Here is a 14,841-nt window from a genome sequence, read left to right on the forward strand (position 1 = left end):
GCAACTTAGAAGACCCTGTCTGGAAATGAAAAGTAGCAAAAAGCCTGGGGAGTTAGCTCAGTGGTAGAGCCCTTAGGTAGTGTATACACAAGGGTTCACTCTCAGCTCTCTCCCCCAGAAAAGAGTGTGCCTACTTTCCCAGATCCTCATAATGACAAGATGAACTCAACAATATCGAGCTTACATCCATCCCCCAACATCCAGTCAATAGGACCTCAGGGGAACAATAGCTTCAAAGAGTCAATGAAGGTCTGGGATTATTCCTGAACCCCTAGTCTGGATCAGGGTCACCCCTGAGCCACTCTTTGTGGCCAGTAGCTGGGGGAATATGGTGACTATTAAGGACAATTAAGGGTGGGCATGGTGGCTCACCCCTGGAGTGCCAGCCCCGGACGAATCTGAAACAGGAGGGTTGCTGCGAGTTACAGGCCAGCCTGAAATATAAAGATGAGAGAGAAGTGGAGGGACAACCAGCTTCTATGGAGGGGTTTCCCAGGAAGAGAAGGTTCTGGAGAGACCAACAGTGAAGACGAGATAGTTCCTAGGGGAACTAGACGAAAATGGAGAGTGGATGCTGGGCTGTGGAGTAAGGGACACCAGCCGCCTCACGTGATGTGCTCACTGAACTGAAGCAGACAGCGAGAGGCAGAGTCCTCCAGCCTGGAACCCAGCTCGGGTTACCCCAACTGTTTCTTGCCGTTCCAGGCAGGCATGCCCCGGACACTGAGTGCCTCCGACATGGTCACCCCGGGCAGCCTCAGCCCGCCTCCCACAGAATCCACAGAAGGCGAGCAGGCTGGACAGCCCCTCCTGGACGGAGCTCCATCTTCAGCCTCTCTGGACACTCTGATTCAGCAGCTAGTGCCCACAGCCGATTACTACCCCGAGGTAGGTGAGCCTCCTGGCGGGGGGGGGGGGGGGCGCAGGAGAGAGAGCATGGGGCAGCTGATGCGATGGGGGGGGGGATGGCCTCGTGCCTGGGGAGTTGGGGCAGGCTGGCGACACACTCTCTGTGCCCTGATGCGCTTGTGCGGTATCCTCCCCAGAAAGCCTATGTCTTCACCTTCCTGCTGAGCTCGCGCCTCTTCATCGAGCCCCGGGAGCTGCTGGCGCGGGTGTGCCACCTGTGCATAGAGCAGCAGCAGCTGGACAAGCCGGTGCTGGACAAGGTGAGGGGCTGGGCAGGAGGGGGCCCCTGAGGGCACCTGTATCCCGGGGGCGTGACCTCCCAGTGTCAGCCTCTCCGGGAGGCCGTGGTTGCTCCGCCCTCTGGAAAGGGAGCCTATTAAGTTGGTGACTTATCTGAGGCCCAGGACCTGCAAGGACAGGTACCTTATACCTGTGCCATTTTCCAAAGTCCAGTGAGAGCATGTTAAAGCCAGACCTGGGTCCCCAGAGCCTAGTCCGTAGGGGCCTTGCCACCTGTGACCTGGCATGGCCCCATGCCTCTGCTGGGCTTCCGTCCAGTTGCATTCTATTTCTGTATGAGAAGGACGGCTTCTCCATCCCTTGGCGCCTCAGACCCTTTCCCTTCTCCCTGGCCTCATGGTTTTCTACACCCGTGTCAGTCAGGCTTCTGGGTACTGTGGTAGAATCCCAGCTTCAACCGGCTCAAGGAAAGGACATGGCTGACTCATGTAACTGCCTTCTCTTTGGGGGTCCAAGTCCCAGCACTAGGACACGGGCTTCCTCACTTGGGTGCTCTGTCCTGATCTCAGCTGGGACTAAAGCCTCACCCTGTGCTGTCAGATTCTCCTGCACGGTGGTAGGTGGCCTCCTCTGTCAGGGAGACCTTCTAACCTCTCTCTGCTGCGGGTGCAGATACCCAGAGGCTTACCACCCCTCCTGCGGGGGCCCATGGTATGATCCCCCGACAGGCAGAGCATGCTCAGTGAGGGGCTCCTGGGGCCCTGAGAACTCCTCACTACCCCCGCCGAGTGGCCCCTGCTTCTGCTTCGCCTTGCAGGCCCGAGTCCGGAAGTTTGGGGCCAAGCTGCTCCAGCTGTTGGCCGAGTGGACTGAAACCTTCCCCCGGGACTTCGAGGAGGAGTCCACCATTGGACACCTAACAGACGTGGTGGGCCGCATTGCCCCGTGTGATGAGGTGGGCCAGCCCGGGTGGAAGTCACTCCCCTTCCTGTATCTTCCTATCCAGGACCTGAGCCCGTCTCCAGCCTCCTCTGGGCTCCTCTCTCCCCACACGGCATAGTACAACCCCTCAGTGGGCCCTCCGGAGCCCATGGAGAAACCAGGCCCTGCTTATCAGGGAGGGAACCCAGGGTGAGGTTTAGGCCCAGGATCTCTTCCTCTCCCTTCTGTCCTGGCAATGGTATTAGGTGATGAATAAGACCCACCAATGGGCGCAGATGGACTGGTGTCCAGGCTCTCTGACCCAGTAAGCCACCTGCAAAGTCCCATATCCAGGGACCGGTGCTACAGAGGCCTCCCTCCACTGCCCTGCTCCCCATGCAGAGTCGAGCTGGTAGTGTTCATAGCCAGGGACCTGTAACTGGGGCAGGAGAAGGGCTCCACAGATGAACCACAAGAGCTCCTGAGAGAGCAGGTTCCCCCACTGCCTACTGCTGCTCTGCCAGCTCCCGGGATAGCTCCCTGGCTCGTGAGGAGTAGCGTCATCTCTAGGGGTGACATTTGCCACAGGCTAACACACTCAGGGGGCTATTCTGGGTTACTGGCCCAAACTCTTGGGATATGTAGACATCTCAATAACCCAGCTTGACTGATGGCATCTCTCTTTAGAAGTAGTGCCTCTGGGGCTGACAGGACTCAGTGGTTAAAAGCGGAAGGATGTGAGTTCAGTTCCCAGCATCTACACCAAGCAGCTCACAACTTACCTGTAACTCACGCTCCAGGGGACTAAAGCGCTGTTCTGGCCTTTGAGGGCACCTGCACTGAAGTGCACACACCCACACACAAACAAACATGTTTGCATCCATTTTTTTTAATTAAAAAAAAATTTTTTTTAAGAAATAAGGTCTCTGCAGGAGAGATGATGGATTTCCCCCTTGTGCGTAGAAGAGGGTGCCCCTGCAGGAACCTCCTGCCCCTACCCCCAGCTCAGGGCATGATCCAAAGCAGGCTGTCGATCTGAGCTCCACGTGGAGTGGATTTTTGTCCCATTCACGGGGTACATGCTGCCTGCCCAGAGCTGGGCTGAGCTCTGGTGACAGAGACGGCATTTCCTGTCCCATTCAGCATCATTCTAGCCGGGACCCTGTGGAAGAAGTCTCACTGAAGAAGGAGGCACTGCCAGGGACTGAGGCAGGAGAGTGAGGCTGGCTGGGAAGGCGTTTCTGAGCTGGGCTGGAAGAGCAGGATGGTTCCCACGGGAGCCAGTAAGAGGCCCCATCTCCGGGCAGGGCCTGTCCCATGCCGTCCCTTCCTCCTCTTCCTTCCTTCCCTGGCTGGCCTTCTCCACTTCACCCCGAAGCTCAGACAGCTGTTGCGAGTTAGCCAGAGATGGCCTACCCAAAGTATTTTCTCAGCTCCCACCTGGAACCCTCCAGCCTTCTCCCTAACAGGCCTTCACTTTGGCCCCAACTACCACATGTCCAACCTAGGGTCCTTTTTTAGGATGGGAGAGGTCCCACGATATTTGCTGGTACCTGGCCTTGTACACACACACACACACACACACACACACACACACACACACACACACACAGAGGAGCCGGCAGCTGGGGTTGACTCCTGAGCACCTTCTCCCCTCACCCCTGCCCTAGACCTATGGGAACAGGATGCATCAGCTCCTGCAGACCCTGCACCAGAAACTGGCATCGCTTGGCCAGGGGCCAGAAGGCCTGGTAGGGGCGGACAAGCCCATCTCGTACAGGGCCAAGCCACCAGCCTCCATCCACAGGGAGCTCCTAGGTGTCTGCAGCGACCCCTACACGCTGGCCCAGCAACTGACCCACGTGGAGCTGGTGAGTGGGACCTGCCCAAGGGAGCCATTATAAGTAGCCAACATTGTCCCCAACCTGTCTTTCCTGATCTCAGGCTAGCCCAGGGATCTAGGCCTAGTGATCAGGGGCATCTGCAGAAGGCCTTGGAGCAGTTCCTCGGCATCCTTGGGCCTGGGACGGGAGGTCTAGAGGTGCCAACATAAGAGTCTAGACTGAGGACAGAGGAACTGGGTTCAAACTCTCATGATGCCATTCAATGTCTGTTCTTCTCAGGCCTGAGGAACTTCCCATTTGGGCCCTACATGCATGGGGGTCAGGGGAGGGAGGCTGCCCTTCCCAGCTTTCCAGAGTAGCAGCTAAGTCCCCCTTCATGCAGGTAACAGGGAATGAGCTGACCTTGCCCCAAACACATGGGGTTCTAAGTAGGTGCAGAGGCCAAAGGGTCCCACCCCCAGAGAAGCAATGAAGGGCAGTGGACGCCTTCCTGCCACACTTGTATCCCTCACGGCTCCCTTGCTGGCTCCCAGCATGCAACCCCTCCCTCTGCCTTGCCTCTTTTCTGACTCTTCTCCCTTTCCCACGCAGGAGCGACTAAGACACATAGGACCTGAGGAGTTTGTCCAGGCTTTTGTGAACAAGGACCCCCTGGTGGGCACAAAGGTAAAAGGTTCTTGGAAGGGCAGAGACAACATTGGCCTCCACCCAGTGATGGTCACATAGGAGGCGGGGGGTGGGGGGCGTGATATGGATGGATCTCACGGGCACCAGCTGGGGGAGCCTTGATGCCCAGAATGGAATGGAGGGCCCCTAGCCACTACATCCAGGACTTTCCAGCACAGATGGCAAGAGTACTGAGTCCCGGGGAGCCTAGGGGACGGACTGGCTGTACCGCATCAAATCACTCATCCAGCCAGGGTGGTTGTGTGGTCGAGAAGTCTGCTGTCACCTTGAGTCAGCTGGGTAGAGATTGGATACAGGGTGCATCCTGCATATCCCCGGACCTGCAGGTCCTCTTTGTCCGTTTCGGCGGGCGCCGGTGCCCTCCAGCGGCCACCGAGGGAAGTGCCGGCTGGTGCCCCGTGCTTGAGAAGATTGGGTACCTTGAGAAGATTGGGCACATAGAGCCAGTCCAGGATTTAGAGCTAGTTCTTGGTTCCTAGAGGCCCAACCACTGAAGTAGGGTGTCTAACCAAAGGGCTAGATCCAGCCAGAACTGGAAGCATCCCAGTGGCCCTGCCTAACAAAAGGCAGGGCCTTTTTGCCTCTGAGAGAGGCAAGGACCATAAGGATCATACTGTGGTTATGGAAGGAAAATAGAGCTCTTGTACGCTGTTGGTAGAGATCACATGACTTTAGGGCCGATGAGCAATGGCATCAACTACAGAGATGTCCTTCAGGCTGGGAGTTGAAGGACAAGGGCAGAGCACTTTCCTCTCACGCAGGGAACCCTGGGTTCCATCCCAGTGCCAGTCTCGTGGGCCGTAGTTGAGAATTTGAAATATTCTTGTGAGATATTTGTCCATATTCTTGTTAGGTACTGCAAGTGCTGTTTTTAAACACTCGTTGTAACATAAGATCTAAAAATGTATCTGTGAGCTTTCCATACACCGTGACATCACTGGACTGTCACGCACCTTGAATATGTGATACATTGATCACCTAAAAAACCCGGAGACACTACTGAGTGAAGCAGATCTCCCCACTGCTGGGGAGAAGAAACTTTGTGAACACTCAGAGGCTCTCAAGCTCACAGAGGTGGACAAGGGTTTTGTAAGTTCCCAATTTTCTCTTGAAAGCTTGAACTTCATCACTGGCAACAAATGCTGTGGATTGTTTTCTTGGAGGTAACAAGCTTTTCATTCATTATCAAGGCCAGATCAGCTGTCATTCAAGTCAAAATAATATTCAGTGAAAACTAGCGGTTGGTTCAACGTGAGGCCAACAGGCGCTCCCCCTTAAGATGACAGTAATTTTTTGTATATCAGTTTTGTAACTGACAGTACTGAATGGAACTTTATTTTAGGTATTAGGGATTAAACCTAGAGCCTTGTGCATGCTAGGCAAGTGTTCTACCACTGAGCCACCACATGGGTGCTGGGAGCCTCTAGCAAGTGCTCCTAACCACTGAGCCATCCCTCCAGCAATGAAATAGTATTGGTTTTATTTCTGTGACAGCCATAAAATAGAAAATCTACTGGTATAAGAGGGACATGAATAGTAGACAGGCCTTCCTCTATCACTTTAAGTCTCTGAAATGCTAAGATCATTAACCAATGAGGGACACCCCTGCCCGGTTTTACTTACGGCACCAGCTTGTACCCCTGCTACAATGTCGAGCAGGGGTGTTGAGAGAAGACAGCCTTCTTTTCCTGATTTTAGAAGGAACACTTTTAGCAGGCCATACCCAAGTGTGTTTGCTATTATGTTATCTCTTCAGGTGTCTGAAAGGTGCCTTGCTTCTTAGTTTGTCAAGAGGTCCCTCATGCGTGGTTGTGAAGTTTTGTTGAATTCTTTCTCCAGCTCTATTGCTCTGTGCAGACTAAAGGCATTAGAGATAGTCTTGGATGCACCGATATGCATTAAGGAAAAGAATTAAGGAAAAGAATCTAACACTTCATCTTGGAGGTCTTTGGCCAAAAGTGAGCCCAAATTTGAATTCTTCACTCCTTTCTACATGTCTTCTGTCTCTGTGTAGCTTATGGTTTCTGGCCTGTCTGCAATCTGTCCTGTCTGTAATCTGTCAGATGAGTCTGATTCTGTGCCTGCCTGAGTGCTGCCCTATGAATCTGTCCCTAACATGGGGTTTTGTTCTCCTTTATTAAACAGCACAGAAGGCATCACATGAGGAAGGACTGATGGATACCTTACAGAAATCTCTAACAGAGTTTTACAAGGATGAACCCACTGATTCCAACTGACCCAGATAACAAACAGCTCTGCAAACAGACTATCCCATGCTGTTTTCAGCATTAGTGGCAGATATTTATTGCACAAGGTCTCTTTTGTAGTGTTTGCTATTTCCAGCAAATGATTTCTATAGCACACACACAAACACACATGCATTGCACTTGGCCAGGGGCATGGAAGAATACACAATTTATGATTAAAGCTATGCATTAGCTGAGGCTGCAAAAGCTGATTATGTGGGAAATCTAAGGCGAGTACGGATGTTTTTACATTGTTCTCTTAGAGGTAGGCTGAACAAACAGGCTGAGCACACAGCAGACTATCAGTCACTCTTCAGTGACCTCAAGGTAATTATTACCTTGCCTGTAAGGTGCAGCAGAAGTTCCCGTCTCTGAGATGTGAGAGAGATTTTCATCATAATGCATCGCCACAGAACTCATGTGTTGCTTCTCCTCTAAACTGCTAAGTGGTTGTTTTTTTTATCAGTTTTTTATTTAATCAATGTTGAATCTACCTTTCATTTCTGAAATAAGCAGAACTGGGACAAAAGAAACCTTTATCTCTTTGGTGAGTCCCCGGGTCCTGTGTGCTATTTTGTTTAGAGTTTCTGCCATTGTTAAGCAGGAGTAAGATTGATCTGGTACTTTTTTTCCAACACTATTTTTGGCTACTCTTTCTCTATTATGTATAAAAGACTGGAATTACCTATTATTGGAGCATTGGTCAGCATTTGACAGGGAAACATCTGAGTCTGATGTGTTCTTAGAGAAACACGGTCCTCTAAAAATATTCATTTTTGTTTTTGTTGGATTGTTTCTTAGTTTATTTTTGCTATTATTTAGTGACTATAGGACTGTTTAGGTTTTCTATTTCCTCTTCCCCACCCCACCCCACCCCCGGCCTCATGGTACTGAGGATCGAACCCAGGGCCTTCCCTTTCCCAGGCAGATGCTCTACCATTGAGCTGTACACCCCCAAACCTCCTTTTTGCTTTTTTTTTATTTTGTGACAGGCTCACTAACTAGTTCAGCCAGACCTTGAAAGTGGGATCCCCCTGCCTCAGCCTCCTGGGTAGCTGGGCCCTGCTTTTCTCTTTCCTCTTAAGTTATTTTGTAATTTCTTACAGTGTTTCAAGAATTTAACCACTTCCCTTAAGTTTTCACATTGACAGATATAAAGTTACTTACTAATAACTATTCTCTTAAATTTCTTCACATCCACGTTGGCATCTCTTTAATAGTCATTGTGATTTATTTCTCTGTTTCTTCATCAATATAATAATCACATCACATCACGGGTGGGATTACAAGTGAGTGCCACCAAGCTTGGCTTTTTTTGTGGTTCTTGGCATCAAACTCGGGAAACTGAGTCATCTCCCCAGCCCTACCTCCACATTTTGAAGCTAATGTTGCTTAGCACAAACATGTTTGAACTCAGGACATTTTTTCTAACGAATTGGACCTCTTATTGTGTGGTTACCCTTAACTGCTTCTACAATGCTTTTCCCTCAGAATATGTTTTGCCTTCAGACCTGTCCGAACATTACAGTCCTTCTGTACTCCCAACGGGGGTCTATCCTGACAAGCCCACCAGAAAGCTGAAAAGTCTTAGTTGAGCCACAAAGGTCTGGATCCTCCAAATAGCTATGCGACATTCAGCAAATGTGCAATTTCCTATTTCTTTTTTTACTTACATCCTTGACTTAGAGAATGGCGAGAAGTGGGGTTTGCTTGCAGTGGCCGCTCTACAGGGTCTGTGCTCCCTGACTCCTGAAGCATTGGTCATTCTCTTCCTCCTCTCGCCTTTATCTGCATCTTTTTCCATCTACTTCCTCTAGTAATTGTAATTTATCCTGCTAGTTTTAACTCTCTCTCTCTCTCTCTCTCTCTCTCTCTCTCTCTCTCTCTCTCTCTCTCTCTCTCTCTCTCTCTCTTCTCTCTCTCTGATTTCTCTGTGTAGTCCTGGAACTCACTTGGTAGCCCAGGCTGGCCTCAAACTCAGAGATCCGCCTGCCTCTGCCTCCTGGGTGCTGGGATTAAAGGCGCGCGCCGCCGCCGCCGCCGCCGCCGCCGCCACCACCGGCTCACATACACATTTCTTTACCTTAAGTTTAATCGTTTAAACAATGGCACAAGTATATACCATACATAGAACGTGCAGCATAGATTTAAGTTTGTTTTTCTCCTATCGTTTTATGACTCAGGAAAAGTTTCAAATGGAAATCTATAGTTATAGATATGCACACATACATACATAATACACACACACACACACAAAGAGTTGATTCTGCTATTCCAAGTATTTATGTTCTAGAATGCCAACACAAACATCAAATTAGCAATCCTAAGCTATTGTTCCTGGAGGAAAATGCAGCATTAGGTTCTGACAAACTTTTTTTTTGTTGTTGTTGTTGTTGTTGTTGGTTTTTCGAGACAGGGTTTCTCTGTGTAGCTTTGCGCCTTTCCTGGGACTCACTTGGTAGTCCAGGCTGGCCTCGAACTCACAGAGATCCGCCTGGCTCTGCCTCCCGAGTGCTGGGATTAAAGGCATGCGCCACCACCGCCCGGCTCTGACAAACTTTTTAATACTTTCTAAAAACAATCAACACATAGTCGCGGTTGTGTGCTTATGTTTAAAGACACATGTTTTCTGTGCATCCTTGATTAACACTAAACTCAGAGCAAATGGCCAGACCAACTCATGCCTAGGTCTGAGATGTAGCTCTGGAGTAGAAAGCTTGCCTACCATGCACAAGGCCCTGGGTTTCATCACTAGCACCACAGAAAGGAAATATTTATCTGTATGTATATTTAATCTATCTGCCTACTTGTCTATCTCTCCATCTACCTATCTATCTGTCTGTCTGCCCATCTGTCTGTCTATATATCCATCTATCTCTCTGTCTATACAAGTCTGTATAAGTCACAGATATATGAAGGCAGTCTAGCACTTATTTCTCTGTAGGATACACCATAACCTTTGTGTGCTTAGGAATAAAATATATCACTTCAGTATTATTGTTGGAATCCTTTCAAACTCTGAAACTGCTCTCCAAAGAAAACACAAAAATAAAAGAGTCACTGAACAAAGGCAGGGAAAGGATCCTCGCTCACAGTACGAGCAGAACAGAACAGGACAGCTTCATTTAGTTCAGTCTTGGCTGGAAAGGCTGATGGAAGTTGAGTGGTTCAGATATTTTGCCTTTCTGTCCCTGCACACAATGAATGGGAGAGCAATACAAGCTGTTGGAACTGCAGAAAACAATTAAGCAGTAGACAAGTTTGCAAACACAGAGTCTATGGGTAATAAATAATGGTTCTGTGTGTACACACCCATAATTTTGAATTACAGCCCCCTTAATTCATTTATTTGTACTTTATCTGGTGCTGTGGATGGAACTGAGGACCTCCCACATTGGGAGTATGCAGTCTACTGTAGGAAGAAGATCAGGAAGTTCCCATCGGATCATTGTGTTGCTGGCTGACTTTGAGACGGTCACAAGTGTCTGGGTTCTCTATAATGACTGTGATCTGCTTCTGCTCCCTAAAAACTTGCCAACCAGGAGACTCAGTGCGCATGTCTCTCCTAGCCCCGGTTCAGTGACAAGAGGAACAACGTAGAGGCCTACGTGAAGTGGTTCAACAGGCTGTGTTATCTCGTGGCGACTGAGATCTGCATGGTGAGTAGCCAGCTTGGCCCTGCCTGCCTGCCTGCCAGCCAGAGGCTACCTGGGGCCTGGAAGGATCTACTGAATCCCAGCCTCCCAAGTCCAGGGCTTGGCTGGATCACTGTGCCAGACCAGGTTCACCTCTTCCCTTCAGTGAAGGTCCCCTGTGGGTAAATCTCAGGGTGGCTCCACCAGCCAAGGCTGCAGAGGAAGCCGGACTGTTTGCTGAGGAGCAAGGGCGGGCTGCCGTGTGCCTCATTCTGGGCCCGTCTGCCTCAGGCAGCTGGGCTCTGTAGCTTGCTTGGGGCTTGGAGGTAAAATGGTCTAACCTCTAAGAACTGGGAAATTGCACGTTAAAAGTTCAGGCCAACAATGAGATTGGGAATAAATCTATTCCTAAATCATCTATTTTATTTAATATCAAGCCCCTAATACTTTTTACTAGCGTCTTGAGTGTAATCTAAAGTTATGCTGTCGTTAGTGCTGTTAGTAAATGATATTTGAGGGAGAAAAGTAGGTTTCACCGTATCTATTAGCCTTGCTTTGAACATGTATGTATAGTCAGTGTTCTGAAGGGTGTGAACGATTTCACCCAAACCCTCAGTCTCCAGTGCACTTTTTATATGTCATTTTCTGAATATAGAAAATGATGGACCATAATTCTTAAAAAAAACTGAATGGTAAAACAAGTCCAGGCCAGTGGCTGCGTCTGTCAGCAGGAAGTTCTGGCATCCCAGTGTTGGCCACCCTGGCCGCACCCTGCCTCTCCTCTGCTTTTCCTTTGTACCAAGGGCAGGATCCGATAAGGGGAAGCACAGCGGGACAGACTGGCCAGTCCAATTGGGCTCCCTGGGTGCAGGCATTGAGACAGAGGTCAAGGGTCAATGCTCATTAGGGGTCGGCCGCTGAGACATGACCAGGGCAGTCAGGCGTGTGCTAAGGGAGGAACTGGGCTGTGGTGTCCATAGTGGGGTGAGGTGCCAGCCTTTATCTAAACCTCTGTCACTGTCGTGGTGACTGTCGCCATTTGAAGGGCAGGACTGGATCTCAGGTGGGCAGCTTTCTGCAGCAGAGACCACTCCTTGGAGGGGCTTTGGTGGCACACCTACAGAGCTGTCACAGTACACGTCTTGGTGGCTGGCGAGCCTACCACTGTGTTGATAGACAAGCAGGATCCACCCGAGTTGGACTGGCCTGGCCCCGTTCCCGCAGTCACATTCCTGGCTGGGCAGCTAAGCCAGGGTTTACCTGTGTGGAGCCTGGACAGAGCCTAGCTGGGCACCCAGGAACCCACCTACGGTGGCCTGGGGAAAAGGACAGTTTGATTCCAACCCTCCAGAAAGGTAGAGAGTCCCAAGTCCTTGTCCCCAAGGTGACTTTCTCAGATAGAAAGCAGTAGAGGGGCAGCCCACAGAGCAGGACCTGGGCTTGGTGTATGGCCCTTACCGAGGAGAGGGCAAGTTCTGTGGTGAGGGGGAAGGAAATGTCAGGACTTCTGTCTTTGAGGGGACGTTCAGCCTTGAGGGGAACCATCTCAAAGGTGCCTCACAGCCCCTCGCAGCTGCAGGGGTGGCTTCACTGGGTCACATCTGCCCTCCACACCTCTACGGTGTGCGCTGACTCTGCTGCAAAGGGTCCTGAGACCCTGGGCCTTGGTCTTCCCAGCTGTGAAATGGGCTTTGAGAAGAGCAGGAGGAGGCTGGTGGAATGGGGTGTTCGGGCAGGGAGGGGGAGGGACATGTGCCCCCTGCAGCTCGGATGCCCTCTCCCCAGCCAGCCAAGAAGAAGCAGAGAGCGCAGGTGATCGAGTTCTTCATTGATGTGGCCCGTGAGTGTTTCAACATCGGCAACTTCAACTCCCTCATGGCCATTATCTGTGAGTGAGCTTGCCCGGGCCTGGAACACCCTGTGTGAGGGCCCCCAGAGAGGTTAAAGGGGGCACAACTGGCAGGTGGGGTGCATGTCAAGGGTCTTCCCTGCAGTGGGTGGCTGTGGGCTAGGTGGCCAGTAGGCCGTATCCCTGCCCCAGAGGCTGATGGAGCTGCTCCATTTGAAGCAAGGCCAGTCCCCAAGGGGTGCATTTGAAGAGTTTGGCAGGGTGCACCCAGAGAGAGAGAGAATGAGGAGACCAAAACAGGTACTGGTGATGCCATGGTGGGCCCATGTAGTTGGGACAGGGTCAGTTACCTGCCAACCTCAGTCCGGTGTCCACCAGCACCTGCCCACTCAGCTACCCTCCAGCCACCGTCGGGGCGGGGCACACTGAGACCTCCTTGCCTGTGGGAACCAAGGGGACTGTCCAGGCTGGAGGAGCCCTCCCAGCCCTGTACGCCTTCTTCCAGCCGGTATGAACATGAGCCCTGTCTCCAGGCTGAAGAAGACTTGGGCCAAAGTGAAAACAGCCAAGTTCTTCATCCTAGAGGTAAACAGGGTTGCTGCTCCAAGGGGTGTGGCCAGCAGGTCCCCGAACGAACGTAGCCGCTCACATGGTACCCTGTCTCCTTCCAGCACCAGATGGACCCCACGGGGAATTTCTGCAACTATAGGACAGCCCTGCGTGGAGCCGCTCACCGCTCGCTGACTGCTCACAGCAGCAGAGAGAAGGTAGGGAAGGGACCGTCAAAGGCCGGAAGTGCCAGCCTCCATAGCTCCTCCCTCCTCCAGCCCGTATTACCTCAGGCGGGCTGTACACTGCATGTACCGATCCGCTTTCTGTTACTGCAACCCAATAGCTGACGCAGCAAACTCATACAGAGAAAAGGTTCGGTTTCGGCTGATGTCAACGATTTCAGTCCGTGATCGGTTGACTTTGTGGCCGTGGGCCTTTCATGGTAAAGACGCATGATAAAAATTAAATTGTTCACTTGATGGTAGGAGAGCCAAAAAGAAGAAAAAGAACCCAGAGTCTCATAGTCCCTTCAAAGGCATGTCCCCAGAAACTAAGTATCTCTTGCTAACTAAACCCTACCTCCTAAGGTTTCCACTGCCTCCCACGAACACCTCCCTGGGAAGCAAGCCATAGCCATGTGGGCCTTTGAAAAACACAGGATCCAAACTGTAGCAGCTAGGGACCTGGAGGACCAAATCACCTAGCTCAGTCCCTGTCCTAGTAAGGCTGTGTCCCAGCCCAGGACCCAGAACGTTAGGAAGCCAGGCAGCAAGGGCAGGAAGCTCTCTCCACTGAGCATCTAGTGCATGTGGGCTCCATGCTTCCCAGCCCTCCATTTAACTCTGATGGGCTTCAGCATTCCCATCTGCCAGATTGGAAGACTGAGTCTCAGAGAGGATTCTTCACTGTTCAGTTGTACTGTTAGGCCGTGGCAGAGCAGGGCATCAAACCCCATCTTGCACAGCTGTGAATATGGCCTTGTTATATAGTCCATCAACTGCTTCTCTGTTCCCAGGACACAGGTGGTGCTGTGTTTTGGTCACAGAGGTACTGGCTCACAGCTCAGGAGTTGGACTGTAGGGCAGACTCTATAGAAGCTGGGCTGAGATCTGAATGGAGAAGTCTCTTCCCACAGTGTATCTCTGCATGATTTTTCTCCCTTCCACGCTGAGGCTGGTGACCATGGGGCTGGTGACCATAAGCTAGGGCTTCATGTGCCTGTACTCCGAGCCCCCTCCTGGCTCTGGGCTGCTGGGGCTGTGCTTGTAAGTTGCTCTGCACCCTCTCCCTTCTAGATTGTCATCCCCTTCTTCAGTCTGCTCATCAAGGACATCTACTTCCTCAACGAGGGCTGCGCCAACCGCCTTCCCAATGGGCATGTCAACTTTGAGGTGGGTCCACAGGCCTTCAGGGATGCCAGCAAGTGAGACAAGCTGCTGAAAGTTCCCAGCACAAACAGGGGAGGCAGCTAGAGAGACACCTCACTGAAGTGCTCGGGATGCACTTTACTGAGGACCTGAGTTCCAACCCCGGACCCATGTGAAGAGAAGCTGCGTTTGCTGGTGCATGTTCATAATCCTAGTCCTGGGGGGAGGAGAAAGGTGGATCTGTGGCGGTCTCTGGCCAGTCAGCCTAGCCTAACTGGTTAGTTCCAGGCCAGTGAGAGACTGTCTCAAAAAGCAGGCTGGACAGTCTCTGAGGTTGTCCCTGGGCCTCTACTTGCCCTCATGCACCTGCAGTCATGCAAATACAAACACACACACAGACAAAAGTTGCCAGCATGGGACTGCAGTGAGTCTTTCTCTGTCCCGCCCGCCAGCTCCCAGAGCACACTTACTATTAATTATGAATGCTCGGCCGATAGCTTGGGCTTGTTCCTAGCTAGCTCTTATAACTTTAATTAACCCATTTCTATTCATCTGTGTGCTGCCATATGACTCACAGCTTTCACCTGTCCT

At 51.3% G+C, this 14,841-nt stretch overlaps 1 protein-coding gene across 2 annotated transcripts in view; it reads left to right on the forward strand.

Annotated features, from left to right (window-relative positions):
- The window catches only part of Rasgef1c (RasGEF domain family member 1C), a 67,234-nt gene that overhangs the window by 44,107 nt on the left and 8,286 nt on the right, over positions 1–14,841 (forward strand). Inside the window, exons 2-11 of one of the 2 annotated variants that reach the window (XM_076578253.1) lie at positions 706–888; positions 1,047–1,169; positions 1,967–2,104; positions 3,741–3,941; positions 4,506–4,580; positions 10,417–10,506; positions 12,268–12,370; positions 12,837–12,916; positions 13,003–13,098; positions 14,179–14,274. In XM_076578253.1, coding sequence (XP_076434368.1) covers positions 712–888; positions 1,047–1,169; positions 1,967–2,104; positions 3,741–3,941; positions 4,506–4,580; positions 10,417–10,506; positions 12,268–12,370; positions 12,837–12,916; positions 13,003–13,098; positions 14,179–14,274 — 1,179 coding nt within the window. In that variant the 5' untranslated portion in view covers positions 706–711. The remainder of the gene's footprint in view (positions 1–705; positions 889–1,046; positions 1,170–1,966; positions 2,105–3,740; positions 3,942–4,505; positions 4,581–10,416; positions 10,507–12,267; positions 12,371–12,836; positions 12,917–13,002; positions 13,099–14,178; positions 14,275–14,841) is intronic. The other variant, XM_076578254.1, reaches the window with a different exon arrangement.

Source organism: Peromyscus maniculatus, chromosome 8 (genome assembly GCF_049852395.1).
Source record: "Peromyscus maniculatus bairdii isolate BWxNUB_F1_BW_parent chromosome 8, HU_Pman_BW_mat_3.1, whole genome shotgun sequence".
Lineage (NCBI taxonomy): Eukaryota > Metazoa > Chordata > Mammalia > Rodentia > Cricetidae > Peromyscus > Peromyscus maniculatus.